This window comes from Saimiri boliviensis, chromosome 17 (assembly GCF_048565385.1).
Source record: "Saimiri boliviensis isolate mSaiBol1 chromosome 17, mSaiBol1.pri, whole genome shotgun sequence".
Lineage (NCBI taxonomy): Eukaryota > Metazoa > Chordata > Mammalia > Primates > Cebidae > Saimiri > Saimiri boliviensis.
In genome coordinates this window covers 52,917,333-52,936,718 of record NC_133465.1, presented here as the reverse complement: position 1 = coordinate 52,936,718, position 19,386 = coordinate 52,917,333, and the positions used below count along the sequence as shown (strand labels likewise).

General features: G+C 43.7%; 1 protein-coding gene across 11 annotated transcripts in view; it reads right to left on the bottom strand.

Annotated features, from left to right (window-relative positions):
* Positions 1-2,966: 2,966 nt before the first annotated feature.
* Positions 2,967-19,386, bottom strand: part of TLK2 (tousled like kinase 2) — a 145,307-nt gene continuing 128,887 nt past the window's right edge. For all 11 annotated transcript variants that reach the window (XM_074388815.1, XM_074388814.1, XM_074388817.1 and 8 more), the window contains 5 exons: positions 17,643-17,812; positions 16,291-16,429; positions 10,302-10,413; positions 7,400-7,507; positions 2,967-4,061 (listed from right to left, as the gene is read on the bottom strand). In XM_074388815.1, the coding sequence (XP_074244916.1) occupies positions 3,888-4,061; positions 7,400-7,507; positions 10,302-10,413; positions 16,291-16,429; positions 17,643-17,812 (703 nt within the window). In that variant the 3' untranslated portion in view covers positions 2,967-3,887. The remainder of the gene's footprint in view (positions 4,062-7,399; positions 7,508-10,301; positions 10,414-16,290; positions 16,430-17,642; positions 17,813-19,386) is intronic.

The following is a 19,386-nucleotide window of genomic DNA, read 5'->3' as shown; positions in this document are numbered from 1 at the left end:
GAAGAAAATAGACCTTTTTCAGACAGCTGACATGTCCAGGTCTGCCACAGAAGTAGGGACATACAGTTCTTTCTGGTGAGTCTCCATCTAAAGCTGTCCATCTCAAACTCTTGAGAGCCAATTCCTTTCCTCCTGGGCCCTGACCCCTGGATTGCTGGGCCTTCCCTATCCTGTACACTGCTGTATTCCCACCAACAAGCATCGTTCTGGGCACACTGAAGGTACCAGAGGTGTTGCATGAATCAACACATTCCCACGCCTGAAATGCTCCGAGATTCAGCCCGCTGCCAGGATTCTCCCATCTACACCCTAGGTGGTCAGGTCCCGGTGTGAAGCTGGAGAACTAGAGTCAAATCAAGAGGCTGGGAAATTTACTTCTTAAAACTTATTTTAATGTCCTTCTTCCCTCCCTTGCCCCCTTGGGAAAAGGCTAAAACAATCTGGCTGGGTTTAATTACAAATTAATACATACTGTCATTGTGTAAAGTAAATCAACATTGTGGCAACAAGGGACTATTCTTGGAAAAAGTGAAACCCATATTAACAAAATATGTCATGGAAGCACCCCACTTAGTGATTTCACTGGCTGCTCACAGGACTAGGAAAGGTCAATGTTCTGCATGTTCTCCGGGGCTTGTCCATGCAACGGAAAGAGGTCTTGCCCAGACTCAGCCAAGACTAGTTAGCTCCAACCAGGCCCTAGACCAAAAGCAAGGGAAGAGGGCATCCTTTCGGTAGGATTAAGGGTAGAAAGGGTAGATTGACAGATAAAATCTTGCAGCTTCATTTAAAAGCCCACAGGGAAAAAGAAAGCAGGAAGTTACTGGGAAGGCTTAAAGAAAGATGCATGATTTTTTTCAATGTTAAAAACATGTTAAGGCTGGGTGTGGTGGCTCACGGCTGTAATCACAGCACTTTGGGAGGCCGAGACAGGTAGATCACCTGAGGTTGGGAGTTTAAGACTAGCCTGACCAACATGTGGAAACCCCATCTCTACTAAAAACACAAAATTAGCCAGGCATGGTGGCACATGCCTGTAATCCCAGCTACTTGGGAGGCGGAGAATTTCTTGAACCCAGGAGGTGGAGGTTGTGGTGAGCCGAGATTGAGCCGTTGCACTCCAGCCTGGGCAACAAGAGCAAAACTTCACCTCAAACAATAAGTTCAAAAATTAAAAAATGAATAGAAATCAATTGCAAGATCATTGGAGAGGAAGAAAAAAGGATCAGAACTTCATGGTTTTCAGTGAGTTTGAATGGTCTTGGCTTCATCCATGTCTTCATTATGCAGACACCATCCTTTCAGCACTGTGCTCAACCTGTGAGACTCTTTGCTTAGCAGCTTGAAGTTGTTTTTTTTTTTTAAAAAAAGGTACTATACACACATACATAAATGCACACGTGTTTATATGTGCAAGTGTATATACATGTAAGTTGTAATAAAGTAGTTTTAGAAAGCTGGGGCATCAAGGCCTCTGGGGCTGACTCCTGGCATTCAGAATTCCACAGGACGATACCTACCCGTGAACTTCTCTCCAATTTGAAACACTCCCATCTTCCCTTAAGATTGCCTGATACTGAGGAGACTGAGGCAGGTCCACAAAACAAATGAAGGTCCTGGAAAATGTGTCACCAGTGACACTGTTCACATGTGAAAGGAACACTAGTGGTCCCGAGTTCTTTGAGAGCTCTCTACCCTTTCTGACTCCCCCTCCCTGTGCAGAGAACTCGAGGGCCAGAATACTACATCTTTAAATATTTCTGGCTGAGCCCTCTTGCCACATATGTCAGTAACATTCCAAGCTGGCGACCACATGTTCAGGCTCTGGCTCCCTCCCTCTCTCTCTACTGAGGAGTGCTCTGCTGTTTCAAGGGCACGGTGGGGCCACCCGTCTCCCATTTCGGCTCCATCTTCAGTTGATCATACATCTCAGAACAAACCAAATTAAAAAAGAAAATTGGTGCCAAAAGAATGTTCATATTTGAAATACCTATTTCTTTCTCTCTTTTTTTTTTTTGAGACCGAGTTTCACTCATTACCCAGGCTGGAGTGCAATGGCGCGATCTCAGCTCACCGCAACCTCTGCCTCCTGGGTTCAGACAATTCTCCTGCCTCAGCCTCCTGAGTAGCTGGGATTACAGGCACGTGCCACCATGCCCAGCTAATTTTTTGTATTTTTAGTAGAGACGGGGTTTCACCATATTGATCAGGATGGTCTTGATCTCCTGACCTCGTGATCCACCCGCCTCGGCCTCCCAAAGTGCTGGGATTACAGGCTTGAGCCACCGCGCCCAGCCTTCTTTCTCTTTTTGAGACAGAGTCTTGCTCTGTCACCCAGGCTGGAGTGCAGTGGAATCATCTCAGCTCACTGCAACCTGTGCCTCCTGGGTTCCAGCAATTCTCCTGCCTCAGCCTCCTGGGTAGCTGGGACTACAGGTGCCTGCCACCACACCTGGCTAATTTTTATATCATTAGTAGAGATGGGGTTTCCCCATGTTGGCCAGGCTGGTCTCAAACTCCTGACCTCATGATCCACCCACTTCGGCCTCCCAAAGTGCTGGGATTACAGGTGTGAGCCACTGTGCCTGCCCTGAAATACCTCTTTTGGGATTGATATATTTCTCTTGAGATTATTTTTAAAATTCCACTAGATGAATCTTTTAAAGTGAGCTAGACAAAGTGTGTGTGTACATGCACACACAGACACACACACACACCAACACACACCCACAAAATTCAGAGGCTTGGGGGGAAGGTTGTTTGCTGCCAAAAGATCTAACAGAAGAAAGCTTATGTGCTGATCAAGTTTTAATAACGTGGTTAACAAGAAATGTACACCATTTAGCAAGCACACAAAGACTGTGGGTAGGAACGTTACTGATCCCTGGAGTGTCTGGCTCCCAAGCCCATTTTCTGCCTACCTTTGGCATAGCTTCAGTTACTACATTCAGAGAATCCAAGAGGACTGCATGGACAGATGAACCTTTATTTAAAAAAATAGCACTTCAAATAAATTAAAAGGGACAACCGTCAAGTGTTCAAATTGTGAAGAAATAGTTGAAAACCAAAAGAGACTCCAAGCTGCAGTCTTCTAACCTCATTCTTTGTCCAATGGCAAAACCCACACATCTCAGTACTCCCACTCAATTTTTTCCCTACCGAGACAAGGGAAGCAATTGCAAACAGGAGACCAGACGGAGGAGAAAGCTGCATCTGATTGGAATGAACGTTGCCACGTACTTGCTAATACGGGTTTCACTTTATGCCCAAATGTATTCTTTCAAAAATAAAAAAGGGGAGAGGGAAGCTGCGTGTTTTTAAAAATTGAAATTATTTAGGGATAAAACACTAACTCTAGTGCCTTTAACGGGCAATAGCAACTTTTTTCCTCCGAAGTCAAACACCATCCCCAGCTGAGCCTTTGTGCTACAAGCTTTTCAGGAGATGTTACCTAAACTTTATTAAAAGAAAAGAACAAGTTTAAATATAGACACTGGACTAGCCCAGTCTGTATTTTCAAGTCCACATTCTTCATCTGAAGCATTGCATCAGGGACCCCCCTGAGTCTGCATGTTTTCAAGTTCACAGTACATGGAACCAGTTTTTCTTTTTAATTTTTCCTCACTCAGAGCAGCCACACACAGTGGCCGTTGACGCCGGAACCTCGGGCGGGGCCTTTTCCTACGAGGCCTGGCCGGAGCTGCCCAAGGTTTCTCCTCAATGAGAATCGATGCTGTCATGCTCTATGGATGGGAAAAAAGCAAGAAAATAAAAGCACCTGGTACAGGTTTCATCAGATCCATTCGGATTCGCTATGTTCCAAACCCGCTGCTGAATGCCATTTGTCCACTTTGTGTGTTGAACAGTTTGTGGCCTTGGAGTCGGTCTCAATTCGAAGAACTGTTATTGGATGCCCCAGAGGTTGATGCAATAGCAGCTCCAGCAGGGCTACTCGTAGAGACCGACTTTCGGATGTGAGGCAGCAAGTAGGGGTCACAGGCCAGCTGCTGGACATCAATGCGGTCCTCCTTTCGGTAGGCCAAGCATCGTCGAATAAATGCCTGCAAAGGAGAATTTCTTGAAGATTGAGGCATACAGTTTTGGCACTCCTGGAGGGAAGCCTGAGGCTCTCTATTGGCTGCCAGGGCCCAGAGCAAGGAACCCCTAAAGAGAAGGGGCTTAAGGCCTTCCCCAGAAATCACCAGGCAGACCCAAATACAGAGCAGCAGCACCTCTCTGCTGCCACCAACTCCTTCCCAGAGAGAAAGGGCTGAGCCATTACTGAAGGGAGGAAAAAGGAAGCATGACCTCTAAATACTCCTGCCTGCAAAGCACTAAGACCAACAGAAAAAAAGAAAGAAGAAACTGACTCTGTCTTTGCTGGTTTGGATGGGAACGGTCTAACTTCATGGTCCTCCATCTACAAACCATGGTCTCACGTGAACTTCCTGAGGAAGTGAAAATTCTAACAGCAAACTATCACCACATGCAGTGTCAGGAGACACATAACAACTAACACTATGACATGTCAAAGGTTATAAAATGATTTCCTTATGTAGTCAAGGGAAACCTGAAAAGGACTTGCATCTGCACTAACACTGTAGCCCCCAAAACGCATTGAGAGTGGAGTTTAATATGGAATTCTAGTTGACTACCAAAATGGAGGCTATGAAGTTTCAGTTTCTGTAAGTCTTAGCATAAAGACCCTTATACAGATGATCTGTCTTTTCCTGCTTGCTTTCTTCCAATTTTTTTAAGTAGTTCTAGTCAGTTTCAATATAACTATTTTAAATAAATTAATTTTTAAACATCTAAAACATCATTATTACAGAAAGTCCGTATTTTACATTCAGGTGATAAGGATGTATTGGTACAGACAGGTTCATCAGCTCTCACAAATGTACTGCTCTGGCAGGAGATGTTGACGGGGAGGCTGTGCATGGGTGCAGCAGGCGGTATAAGGGAACTCTGTATTTTCAATTTTGCTGTGAGCCTAAAACCGCTCTAAAAAGCAGAGTTTATTTGAAACAAAATCTAGCCGGGCGCGGTGGCTCAAGCCTGTAATCCCAGCACTTTGGGAGGCTGAGGCGGGTGGATCACGAGGTCGAGAGATCGAGACCATCCTGGTCAACATAGTGAAACCCCGTCTCTACTAAAAATACAAAAAACTAGCTGGGCGTGGTGGCGCGTGCCTGTAATCCCAGCTACTTAGGAGGCTGAGGCAGGAGGATTGCCTGAGCCCAGGAGGTGGAGGTTGCGGTGAGCCGAGATCGCGCCATTGCACTCCAGCCTGGGTAACAAGAACAAAACTCTGTCTCAAAAAAAAAAAATGGTTTAAGTAAACTTGCCTAAAGTTACACATCTAATACTGAGTGCAGAGCTGACACCAAAATTAGGTTAACCAAGCTTCAAAGCTGAGACTCTCTCGCGCTCTCCCAGGACAGTCAGGAAATCAGCATTTGCCTTTGGGGTGTGTCATGGGACTTCTCCTTTGCAGATTTGATTTCTTGGTTATGCAGTACTTAAACTGTGGAACAACTGGGACAGGGAGCAATCGGTCAGGAATTATAAACAACTGCTAAAGATGTTAATTCTTACCCTGTGGCATGGCAGCTAAACCACTTGGAAAAGAGGCTCTTTCCTAACCTACATCACACAGGTACACTGTGAGGGAGGAGCAGATCAAACACTGAAAAAAATAAATTAGATTTGTAATTGGCTGGGCACAGTGGCTCCTAGCACTTTGGAGGACATCCTAGCACTTTGGAGGCCAAGGCAGGTGGATGGCTTGAGCCCAGGAGTTCAAGACCAGCCTAGGCAACATGGCGAAACCCCTTCTCTACAAAAAATTAGCCAGGCGTGGTAGTGTACGCCTGTAGTCCCACTTCTCAGGAGGCTCAGCTGGAAGGATCCGCTGAGCCTGGGGAGGTTGAGGCTGTGGTGAGCCATGATAGTGCCACTGTACTCCAGACTGGGTGACAGAGTGAGACACTGTCTCAAAACAACAACAAAAGTCTTATAACTACTCACTTTGACTTTTTTTTTTTTTTGAGACAGAGTTTCGCTCTTGTTACCCAGGCTGGAGTGCAATGGCGCGATCTCGGCTCACCGCAACCTCCGCCTCCTGGGCTCAGGCAATTCTCCTGCCTCAGCCTCCTGAGTAGCTGGGATTACAGGCACGCGCCCCCATGTCCAGCTAATTTTTTGCACTTTTAGTAGAGACGGAGTTTCACCATGTTGACCAGGATGGTCTCGATCTCTCGACCTCGTGATCCACCCGCCTCGGCCTCCCAAAGTGCTGGGATTACAGGCTTGAGCCACCGCGCCCGGCTCACTTTGACTTTAAAAATGCTGAATGACTATAGTATCCAATGGGGCTGGCTACCACCCATCTAAGGTAGAACTGGTTAATAAGTAGAGATAAATAAAATAGCAAGGACAAAGTAGGGTGTCTACTAGAATCTTTGTTTACACATGTAGCAAGCTTCCTTTTCACCACCTCCCATTCCATGCTTCCTTTGTCCCATCGAGTTTTTTATGCCTTCACCAACTGCAACAGAATTTACTGCTTACCATTTGCTTGACATTTAACCCTATAATGTTGATATGGTTTGGCTATGATCCCACCCAAATCTCATTTTGAATTGTTCCAACCACCTCCATGATTCAGTTACCTCCTACCAGGACCCTCCCATGACACAGGAAGGTCCTGGTAGGAGGTAATTGAATAATGGGGGTGGTTATTTCCATGCTGTTCTCATGATAGTGAGTGAGTTCTCACAAGACCCGCTGGTTTTATAAGGTGCTTTGCTGTCTTTGCTGAGCACTTCTCCTTCCTGCCACTGTGTCAAGAAGGATGTATTTGCTTCCCCTTCCACCATGATTGTAAGTTTCCTAAGGTCTCCCCGGCCATGCTGAACCGAGAGTTAATTAAACCTCTTTCCTTTATCAATTACCCAGTCTTGAGTATGTCTTTATTAGCAGCATGAGAACAGACTAACACAAATGCCTTAGCACTCATATAATTTCTTCTACGTGGGCATTAGCTCCCCAAATTAATCACAATCCCTAAATACAGATGAAGCTGGGTATCTTTCATGACATCCACACACCTGTTCTCTTTCAACTGGAGTTTGCTCTCCCTCCCTTTCTGATTCTAGGGAGCTTTTCCGGATTAAAACCCACCTATCAACATTCTCTCTGCTGGAACTGGGAATGGAATGGTCAGGGTGTAAGCAATATTCTTCTGTTAAGTGTTCTTAGGAATATTAATTCATGCCTATCCTAATGTTTTTAATAACTCCTGAATTTTGCACTGAATAATCCATCCACTATTATCCATATAAATAATACAGAAAGCAAAGCTGTCGTTTCTGTTGGCCAATGGGTCAGAACTTACCTTTGCTTCAGGTGTTACTACTGGCTTTGGTGGGAACTGCACTTCAGTAGCTTTAAGGATAGTATTCTCTTGTAGGATGTCTTGCTGAGACTGGTTATGACCAAAAGGCTGTCATATAAAAACAAACAAAAAAGGTGGGCCTCTGATGAAAATTAAAGAGAAAACAATTCAATACCACAGGCAAGGAAAAGGAGAATACATCTTCTAATCTGAATTGCTGCAAGGAATTCTGGATACAATCCTCTCTAGTGCTCTCACTTTATGGACAAGGCGGGTGAGAGCTCAGAGCGTAAGTACTTGCTCACAGTTCAGCATCCAGGTCAAGGCAGAGCAGGGACCAGAAATAGCATCTCCTATATCCTAACGCTCTGCTAAGTTTTGCTCATAGCAAAGAAAACGAAGATCCAGAGCAGGACCCCACAACCTCACCTGCTCTGAGGGATACATGCCAGCGGGCCTAAGCAATATACACCTGTGCCTCAGGCCAACTCAAGAAACAGATAAAAAGAGAAGGAAAGGAAGTGAAAACACAGAGGGGTAAGGAGAGAGTAGGAACAAGAAAGAGTTGGGATTACATAATGGCTTCATCTACACTAAGCTGCCATTTTCTTTTTCTTTTTCTTTTTCTTTTTTTTTTTTGAGATGGAGTTTCACTCTTGTTATCCAGGCTGGAGTGCAATGGTGCAATCTCGGCTCACCGCAACTTCTGTCTCCTGGGTTCAAGCAATTCTCCTGCCTCAGCCTCCCGAGTAGCTGGGACTACAGGCGTGCACCACCAGGCCCAGCTAATTTTTGTATTTTTAGTAGAGACGGGGTTTCACCATGTTGACCAGGATGGTCTCGATCTCTTGACCTCGTGATCTACCCGCCTCAGCCTCCCAAAGGGCTGGGATTACAGGCTTGAGCCACCGCGCCCGGCTAAGCTGCCATTTTCTAATAAACTCTTAAAAATAAGTTCAACTCAAGTCTCTCTGTACTGGTTCTACTTAAAAATAAGTTCAACTCAAGTCTCTCTGTACTGGTTCTACTGAGCTCTCTCTCAAATAGTTATATCTAGATAATTTCTGCCACTGTTGTCAGTAGCAATTCAACATTGTCAGAGAATGCAAATAATAATTAAGCCCACTACTTCTCAATAGTTTCCCTGTTTTAGAAAGGTATGATGAAAAAAAAAAAAAAGGCCAAGGAGAAGTTAAAGAGGAAGCTATAATCTGAATTAAGAACTGGTCTAGGCCGGGCGTGGTGGCTCAAGCCTGTAATCCCAGCACTTTGGGAGGCTGAGGCGGGTGGATCACGAGGTCGAGAGATCGAGACCATCCTGGTCAACATGGTGAAACCCCATCTCTACTAAAAGTACAAAAAATTAGCTGGGCATGGTGGCGCGTGCCTGTAATCCCAGCTACTCAGGAGGCTGAGGCAGGAGAATTGCCTGAACCCAGGAGGCGGAGGTTGCGGTGAGCCGAGATTGTGCCATTGCACTCCAGCCTGGGTAACAAGAGCGAAACTCCGTCTCAAAAAAAAAAAAAAAAAAAAAAAAAAAAGAACTGGTCTAGGGAATGTAATAAAAATATTAAGAATTCACGTTGGCCGGGCGCGGTGGCTCAAGCCTGTAATCCCAGCACTTTGGGAGGCTGAGGCGGGTGGATCACGAGGTCGAGAGATCGAGACCATCCTGGTCAACGTGGTGAAACCCCGTCTCTACTAAAACTACAAAAAATTAGCTGGGTATGGTGGCGCGTGCCTGTAATCCCAGCTACTCAGGAGGCTGAGGCAGGAGAATTGCTTGAACCCAGGAGGTGGAGGTTGCGGTGAGCCGAGATCGTGCCATTGCACTCCAGCCTGGGTAACAAGAGCGACACTCTGTCTCAAAAAAAAAAAAAAAATATTAACAATTCAAAAGAGAACTCCTATCTGGCTTATACCCACAGCCTACTGGGAAACACTGAAACATATAAACACACAAAAACAGCAACAGGAACATAAAATACACAAGTGGATCCTAACTGATACATTTATAAGGCATGTTCACAAGGAAAAACAAGTATGACTATTCATTAGGTATAGTTTACCACCTGTTGAAACAATATATCACTTTGATAGGTGGTAACAATGAATACGTCCTGACACCATCTTCCCAGTATGGAAATATAAAGCACACTTTCATTCATAATAGGTTCAACTAATGGGATGGCTGGAGATAAAGATTCTGGGGATATTTTGAGTTTTGATTCGTGGGACCCCCCCTCAGGTTCTTGGGAAGACTGTACACTTTAATAAACAATTTTTTTTTTTTTTTTTTTTTTTTTTTGAGACGGAGTTTCGCTCTTGTTACCCAGGCTGGAGTGCAATGGCGCGATCTCGGCTCACCACAACCTCCGGCTCCTGGGTTCAGGCAATTCTCCTGCCTCAGCCTCCTGAGTAGCTGGGATTACAGGCACGAGCCACCATGCCCAGCTAATTTTTTGTATTTTTAGTAGAGACGGGGTTTCACCATGTTGACCAGGATGGTCTCGATCTCTCGACCTCGTGATCCACCCGCCTCGGCCTCCCAAAGTGCTGGGATTACAGGCTTGAGCCACCGCGCCCGGCCCTAATAAACAATTTTATGTAAATCTCTATACATACTATCAGAATAAATACATGTTCCAGATCTAACTGAGCACAGTAAAAGTGCATGTTTTTAACAGCCCAGCAGAACTCACTAGGTGCTCTAGGGCTGAGAATTTCTGCTTATGCTTAAAGCTTGTACTATTAAGTCTGTATTTTCTTTAAACCACTACTTTCAGAATTCTACATTGTATAACCTGATAATTAACTCCAAGACACTAATCCATACCAAGGCACTGTGTATGTGTGCCACCCAAGAAAGGAATCAAGCTTCTCTGTCAACCTTCTAACTTACCTTCCTTCCATAAAGACACTGATAGAAGATCACACCCACCGACCACACATCAACTTTATTTGAGATCTTTGGTGGTTCTTTCCCAACCACAAAACACTCTGGTGGTAAATACCTGGGACAGAGAAAAAATAAAAATTCTTAGAATAACAATTATATAGATCTAAGATGCACAAAAAGACAAAATATCTTGTTGAAAATAGAAATATCTAATTTTTTATTTTTATTTTTTGAGGCAGTGTCTCTCTCTGTCACCCAGGCTGAGTACAGTGGCGTGATCATGGCTCACTACAGCCTCAACCTCCCATGCTCAGGTGGTTCCCCCACCTCAGCCTCCCAGTAGCTGGGATTAAAGGGAGGCACTACCACGTCTGGCCAGTTAATAAAAAAATTTTTTTTTTGGTAGAGGTGGGGTCTCACTGTGTTGCCCAGGCTGGTCGGAAACTCCTGGACTCAAGTATCCTCCCACCTCAACCTCCTAAAGTGCTGGGATTATAGATATGACCCACTACACCTGGCCAAAATATGTGAATTTTAACAGTCAACTTAGACTTATATGGAGAGTCAATGAAAAGACACGCTAGGCAGGGTTTGGTGGCTCATACTCATAATCCCAGCACTTTGGGAGGACAGAGCCAGCAGACTGCTTGACCTCAAGAGTTCAAGACAAGCCTGGGGAATATGGCAAAATCCCATCTCTACTAAAAATACAAAAATTAGCTGGGCCTGGTAGCATGCCCCTGTAGTTCTAGCTACTTGGGAAGCTGCGGTGGGAGGATCACCTGAGTCTGGGGGAGGCTGACTGCAGTGAGTCAAGATCATGCCACTGCACTCCAGCAACAGAGTAAGAACCCATCTGAAAATAAGAAAAGACATTCTAACATTAGGGAGGCAGTAATGTCCCTTAAGGCATCAAAATACACTTCTCAATTTCCTGAGAGTGGTAACTATTCTCACTAGTCCCACTTCACTCACTCTCAGCCTCTTTCCCCAGAGTTGTACCTAATATTGTGTCATTCAACAAATTTTAAAAAGGGGGTGGGGGAGACACAAAAGAATTGCATTCCCTTTTAGGATAGCTTCATCAACAAACATTAAATATAACTAGAAATGGTATGGGTTTCATGCTGCCAAAAGAAGGAGATGTGTCTAAAAAAAGAAAATATTTTAAAAGTTCAAATGAATTCAGGATGCAGTATAGATCTCTGAGGGGAGAGGTTATCCTACCTTTTTATGGTAGCCTCTTATGATTCCAATATATGATCAAGGGTGACAATAAAGTCCAAATTTTCAGAAGTTACTTCTTTTTGAGATGGGGTCTCACTATGTTGTCCAGGTTGCTCTAGAATTCCCGGTCTGAAGGGAATCCTCCCACCTTGGCTTCCAAAGTGGGTGGAATTTACAGATCCACCATACCTGGCTCAGCAGGTATTTTATATTTCCTACTTTAAGTGTGATCAGGGGCTTACCGGAAGACTAACAAACAGTGTAGCAAAGGCCAAACTAGTTGTTAGAAAAACTCATTCCTCATCTAAATTCCTTCCCTCTCCACCACTGGTCTCTAAAAAAACTATTTAATATGTGATAGCCAACCACACCAAATTGTATGGTATGGAAGGTAAGTACCTCTTATATTTAGGAAGCCAAATAAATACAGCTGGAGGCTTAGCCACATCATGGCTGGAAGGTAGAATTCTGAAGATTAAAGACTGATTTCTACAGATTTCATGCTAGCAAAATCAACTCTGTGGAAAATTCTTTATTTTAGAACCTATGCTCATCCTGAAATACAACTTACAGCTTGAAGGGGACCACATAAGTTCAGAGGCAGAAAATATTCCTTCTCTGACCCATCTCTATCAAACTTACGTTTCAGATTGATAGCCTTTGTTTCATTTCTTTAAAAAAGAATTATAGTTTTATATTCTTGTTTCTTATTTATTATTATTATTATTATTTTTTTTTTTTTTTGAGACGGAGTTTCGCTCTTGTTACCCAGGCTGGAGTGCAATGGCACGATCTCGGCTCACCGCAACCTCCGCCTCCTGGGTTCAGGCAATTCTCCTGCCTCAGCCTCCTGAGTAGCTGGGATTACAGGCACATGCCACCATGCCCAGCTAATTTTTTGTATTTTTTTTAGTAGAGATGGGGTTTCACCATGTTGACCAAGACGGTCTTGATCTCTCGACCTTGTGATCCACCCGCCTCGGCCTCCCAAAGTGCTGGGATTACAGGCGTGAGCCACCGCGCCCGGCGTTTCTTATTTATTATTAAGAGACTTTTTCTTGAGACAGAGTCTCACTCTGTCACCCAAGCTGCAGTGCAGTGGTGTGATCTCCACTTGCTGCAACCTCCACCTCCCAGGTTCAAGGGACTCTCTTGCCTCAGTCTCCTGAGTAGCTGGGACTGCAGGCACCTGCCAGGACACCTGGCTAATTTTTGTACTTTTTGGTAGAGATGGGGTTTCACCATGTTGGCCAGGCTGGTCTCAAACTCCTGGATTGAAGTGATATGCCCGCCTCAGCCTCTCAAAGTGCTGGAATTAAGTGAGCCACCGCACCCAGCCTAAGAGACATTTTTGGATGATTAAGACCTTTAACTAGATTATTATTTTACAATAAAAACTTTTAATTAACGCACACATTGAGAAATGAAATACAGGACTCACTAAGAGAAAAAAAGGCAAAGAAATAAAGGAAAAAGAATTTTAAAAAAAAGAATAGCTCTTCCAAGAGCTAGTAAAACCTCCCTGAACCCTCATTTTCATAGTTCTTGATTTTTAATATACATAACTTAAATATGATCTCAAATAAATAACAAATATAACCTAATTCTAAAATGACCATTTAAATGACTTTAAAAGGTTTTTATGGCAGTGGCAGGGAAGAATAGAACTGTTGAACTCATCCAAATGCAGAAAAATAAGTTAGCAAGATTTTTAGAATATAAAAATCCCTGCCACTTGATAATACATGTCTGGCAAATCCCTCTCTAGGTCTCAGTTTCTCCATCTGTAAGTGAATGAAATTAATTCTTCATCAAATAATACTGAAAGCAACAAGCATTCTTTTTTTTTTTGAGACGGAGTTTCGCTCTCGTTACCCAGGTTGGAGTGCAATGGCGCGATCTCGGCTCACCGCAACCTCCGCCTCCTGGGGTCAAGCAATTCTCCTGCCTCAGCCTCCTGAGTAGCTGGGATTACAGGCACGTGCCACCATGCCCAGCTAATTTTTTGTATTTTTAGTAGAGACGGGGTTTCACCATGTTGACCAGGATGGTCTCGATCTCTTGACCTCGTGATCCACCCCGCCTCGGCCTCCCAAAGTGCTGGTATTACAGGCTTGAGCCACCGCGCCCGGCCTAAGCAACAAGCATTCTAACTTCCTATCAAGGATTTTGGGAGGAGAGTAAAAGACAGCTCTATGATACTAAGCTGTGTTAAAAAATACATTGCTGCATATTCCATCACAATCACAATCCCCATACAAAAAAACAAATCATTCTCAAGCCATAGTCTATGGGTCACTTTTTTTTTTTTTTTTTTTTTTTTTTGAGACGGAGTTTCGCTCTTGTTACCCAGGCTGGAGTGCAATGGCGCGATCTCGGCTCACCGCAACCTCCACCTCCTGGGCTCAGGCAATTCTCCTGCCTCAGCCTCCTAAGTAGCTGGGATTACAGGCACGCGCCACCACGCCCAGCTAGTTTTTGTATTTTTAGTAGAGACGGGGTTTCACCATGTTGACCAGGATGGTCTCGATCTCTCGACCTCGTGATCCACCCGCCTCGGCCTCCCAAAGTGCTGGGATTACAGGCTTGAGCCACCACGCCCGGCCCTATGGGTCACTTTTTTAAAAGAAGTATTCCACGTAGAAGAGTTCTGTAGCCATCAAATACTGAAAATAATTACTTATAATTTGTTATACCCTTTGGAATTATTTTTATCTGACATACTGAGGATGGTGATTATGACAATGTTTCTAACAATTTGAAGACTCTTCAAACCTTCATAGAAATCTGTAACAATTTTCTCAAAAGCCCCATCTTACTTTAAATTATTAAAAGTCTCAACTATGATCTAAAGTAGAAAGAACAGTAAAATGATCCCCTAAGATAAGCACCATCCAGTTTCAAATCCAGTTTCAAGAATTATCAACGTGTGGCCAATCTCCACCACTCCTTCCAACAGATTACTTTGAAGTAATTCCCTAGCATCACATAATATTAATTTAAATTCTAATCACTGAATTTTTATAGGTAAAAAACTACAGCAGTAACTAATTTAAATGAGAAAAAGCCTTAAAAAAAAAAAAAACTATCAAACATAAAGCTCAAATCCAAATTCCACTGAACTTATACAGCAGAGGTATAGACCTGTTTCCAGAATTTTCAGCAGCAGTTATTTTTATATCACTTAGTGACAGGAACACTAGCCCACAATAACTACCACAGTGAATAAACACTGTAAATGTAGCTTCTATTTTAAATCTATAATTTCAAAGTTTTAATTTAGGGACTGACTTTTTACTATAGGTGCCTTCTTTTTTTTTTTGAGACGGAGTTTCGCTCTTGTTACCCAGGCTGGAGTGCAATGGCGCGATCTCGGCTCACTGCAACCTCCGCCTCCTGGGTTGAGGCAATTCTCCTGCCTCAGCCTCCTGAGTAGCTGGGATTACAGGCACGCACCACCATGCCCAGCTAATGTTTTATATTTTTAGTAGAGACGGGGTTTCACCATGTTGACCAGGATGGTCTCGATCTCTTGACCTCGTGATCCACCCACCTCGGTCTCCCACAGTGCTGGGATTACAGGTGTGAGCCACTGTGCCCGGCCCTATAGGTGCCTTCTTTACAAGCAGTAAGGAGCAACAGAAAGCAGGGCATTTGTGTTACTGGCAGGCTTCACAATGAGCACAACTGTTGCTGTGTGTTGTCAACGCCATGCCCTCTTTCCTGTCTGCTTCCTCATCTACCTCTCATTCTCAGACAGACAGTATTCTCTGCTAAGGCCCAGGACCTTCCAGTCCCAAAGGTAAGTGATTTAACCACCTTCCCTGGGGTACAAATAATATGTGTTGCCCCTACTTTGGTGCTATAGAGCCTTCTCTTGCAACTCTTGAAGCAAATCCTTCATCCCATTAAGCCATGAAGAGAGACTTGTATTTGGACTTAAAAAAACAAAACAAACTGGTAGCCTTTCTTTATCTACACCAATATGTGGCTTTCTGTGACCACCTCAAAATGGAACAGGAAGCTTTGTTAACACACTTTTACAACCATAGAGTTAAAGGCCTGAGTTTCAGGTATCTTTTATGGTTCAAATGGTCAAAGGTAATGTAGGCAGAAATAGAAGCATAAAACTGTCAGGCAGAGCTAGCTTGGGTGGGGCTGCTAGAGGAAGACAGATGACAAGAGATGGGAAGCAATGTGCCTCAAAAACTTCTAGAACATGGCTAACAGACATGGATAAACTTCTGGTAAATCGTGGTCACTTTTTCCTGTATAGATTTCATATGCGCTACAGTGACATTTCATCCTGATCTTCACAAGTCCCTACGGTCCAACATCCTCAGGCAACTCTTGAAGCAAATCCCTTATCCCCTCAACCCATGAAGAGAGACCTGTATTGGGACAAGAACAGTCTAGAAATAAAGATTTTGGGGCCATTCTTTATATATGCCACAGGAGCAACCTTGTTCTCTACTGACTTGCAAGGCCAACTCTGTGGAGAAAACACACATCTCAAATACCTGGCCCATATAAGCTCTCCTTCTTCTTAAAGGTTTTCAAGAAAGGAAAGAAAAATAAAGACAAATTAATGTAAATACGAAGAGTCAAACTGCTGAAAAGATAGTAACAATTTAGGGAGAAAGTCTGCTTTGATTTATGGCATTTTGCCTAGCAGACAGCATACAGCAATTAATTCTTTATCAATACTTCAGTATAGCAGAGCCACATCTCCATAGCCAACCTGGCAGAGCTCCTGGATACCTACCAATAAGTACCAGCACCTTGTGATGTTAGCTCCATGCCATCCACTGAATTGTAGCTATCATCATCCATGATCTTCGAAAGACCAAAATCTGTAATTTTTATCTCTCCACACGCTGTACCATTTACTAAAAGAATATTACCTAAAAAATAAAAATCTTCATGAATAAGCAGAGACTTACTGATTAAGAGAAAAACCCAAAGTAATAACAGATAAGAAGATAACTGAAATCAAACTCTTGCAAAAGCAAATATCCAAATCTTGGGAATCAAGCAATCTGAACTCTGGATACTCAGGGAGTGTCCTCAGCATCTGCTGAAACCTATTTTCCAAGAATCACCTGCTTAATGTGCCAACACACCACCACTATGATGAGCTCTGGAAATAAAAATAACTGGCCAAAGTAAAACATACTTGTTCACTTGGTCAAAAATGATGGGAAACTTTCATCTGAACTTTCAGTGACGATCTCTAAACCACCCTGTTTAGAACAGTACTTGGGGTGTAGGGGAGGAATCAAAGACATATAAAGGAACCAAAGCTAGCACCACAGCGCCACCTACAGACAGCTCCTATGGCAGGAAAGTGCTGAATTCAGTTAACGGAAAATTCATTCACAAAATAGCCATCTTTTAAAAATTTGCTTCATTATAATGTTTTAGTCATCTGAACTATATTAGAACATTAGAGAATAGTCAATAATGAGACTTAATATATACCTACCAGAAAAGAAAAGCAAAGTTTACAATTTTGCAACACCAGAAGGTAAAGGGGGACCATCTTCCTAATGCCCAAGTTAAGCTGTTAGAGTTGTCTATAGAACATATGCAGATTTCTAAAACATAGCTAAAGATAACAGTAAAAAATAGAGGTAAGGACTCTAGCTGCCCTGTACTCTTTGCTGATTACTATCAAAGCTGGATAATAACCATACAAAAAGATGAAAAATTTTGCTTGAAATTTATTGAGATGGGAGGCATGTAAGTAAAATAAGCTGTTAATTTGGGGGCTCTTATCAAAGAGACCTGAAGCAGAGGAACTGCTATGTAGTATGAGTAATGGGAAAGAAACAAAACTGAACCTGCTAGAACAGTTCTTTCTTAATGAGACATCATGAACTGCCCTGGCTCCAAAGATAAAGGTATTGTTTCTCCAGAGTATTTAATCCAGCACACCCTCCTAAACCCAGTGCTGCTTGGCCAGGACTCTTCTTCCCACGCCTACCCAAGCAATCAAAAGTCAGATGTTATTAGCTCTTCTTGGCTGCTGTGAAATTCTCTAACTCTATCAAATTAAAAGTCACTTATAAGACCAAAGAAAAGCCACTCATACTGTCTCCTAAAAGTTAGACATACCTGGTTTGAGGTCATAGTGTATGATGGGAGGTTTTATTTCATTTAAGTACTTTAAAGCATTCACAATCTGCATGATAATGGACCGGGCCTCTTTCTCCGACATTAATTTGTGCTGTTTCAGGTAGAAGTCCAGATCATTTCCCTCACAGTATTCTAATACTGTACAAAACCTAAAGACAAATAAACCAATATTTAACCATGGAATAAGAGCAAGCAGATTAAGACTACCTAAATCAGTCCCAGGTGAAAACTTCAGTTCATTAGCTTTCACCCCTTTCTTCTTAGTTCCTTAAAATACTCTTCGATTCTACATTCAGTATTAGCTGAGAGGTTTATAGTAATAAAACTGCTTATTCTCTTGAATACCTTCTGAAGTACTCTAAGTTGTGACAACGTGGGGGTTATCAGTCAGGATCTAGCCTGAAAATAAAAACCACTTGATTATTTAAAACAGAGAGGTGCCCGAGCATGGTGACTTACGCCTATAACCCCAGCACTCTGGGAGGCCGAGGTGTGTGAATCACCTGAGGTCAGGAGTTTGAGACCAGCCTGGTCAACATGGTGAAACCCCATCTCTACTAAAAATACAAAATTAGCCGGGACTGGTGGTACGTGCTTGGATTCCCAGCTTCCTGGGAGGCTGAGGCAGGAGAATCACTGGAACCCAAGAGGTGGAGGTTGCAGTGAGCTGAGATCATGCCACAGCACTCCAGCCTGGGCAATAGAGCGAGACTCTGGGAACTGATCATACAGATGATCGAAGAGCTGAGAAGACAAACTGGTCAGTGAGGCACTCTAGAGATCATCTACAGCAGGAAGCCATCATCACCCTCAGGCAAGCAGGCCAGAAAGGAGGAGAAAGTGAAACTAGAACCCAGGGTCACCAGGTTCTGCCTGTAGTTCCAGTTTCCCTTGGTGAGAGGAGGAGAGTAGGTGGAGACCGCCTCCCATTTCTGCCTTTCCACTGGCTGAAAACAGCAAACACCAACGGACACATGGGCCTGGTAAACACAGCCTACAAGGGCTAATCCCCCAAAGATACTGGCAGGGAAAGGGCGGGGAACAGAACTGAGAGCAAACAGGCTCAGGACTAGCAATACAGGACCCTGTGCAATTTGAGGCTTTCATAAAGCACTGCAATTTTATGTGAACACACATGGTCCTGTGAACTCCCCAAACTGAACAATACTGTAGGCATCTTATGAAACACAGCAGGGTATGCTAGCAACCCAATTGAAAACAAATGTCGGCCGGGTGCGGTGGCTCAAGCCTGTAATCCCAGCACTTTGGGAGGCCGAGGCAGGCGGATCACAAGGTCAAGAGATCGAGACCATTTTGGTCAACATGGTGAAACCCCGTCTCTACTAAAAATACAAAAAATTAGCTGGGCATGGTGGGGCGTGCCTGTAATCCCAGCTACTCGGGAGGCTGAGGCAGGAGAATTGCCTGAACCCAGAAGGCGGAGGTTGCGGTGAGCTGAGATCGTGCCATTGCACTCCAGCCTGGGTAACAAGAGCGAAACTCCGTCACAAATAAACAAACAAACAAACAAACAAACAAACAAACAAACAGTCTGCGGTAATCCCAGCACTTTGGAAGGCAGAGATGGGTGGATCACCTGAGGCCAGGAATTTGAGACCAGCCTGGCCAAAATAGTGAAACTCTGTTTCTACTGAAAATATAAAAAATTGGCCACGTGGTGGCACATGCCTGTAATCCCAGCTACTTGGGAGGGTAAGGCACG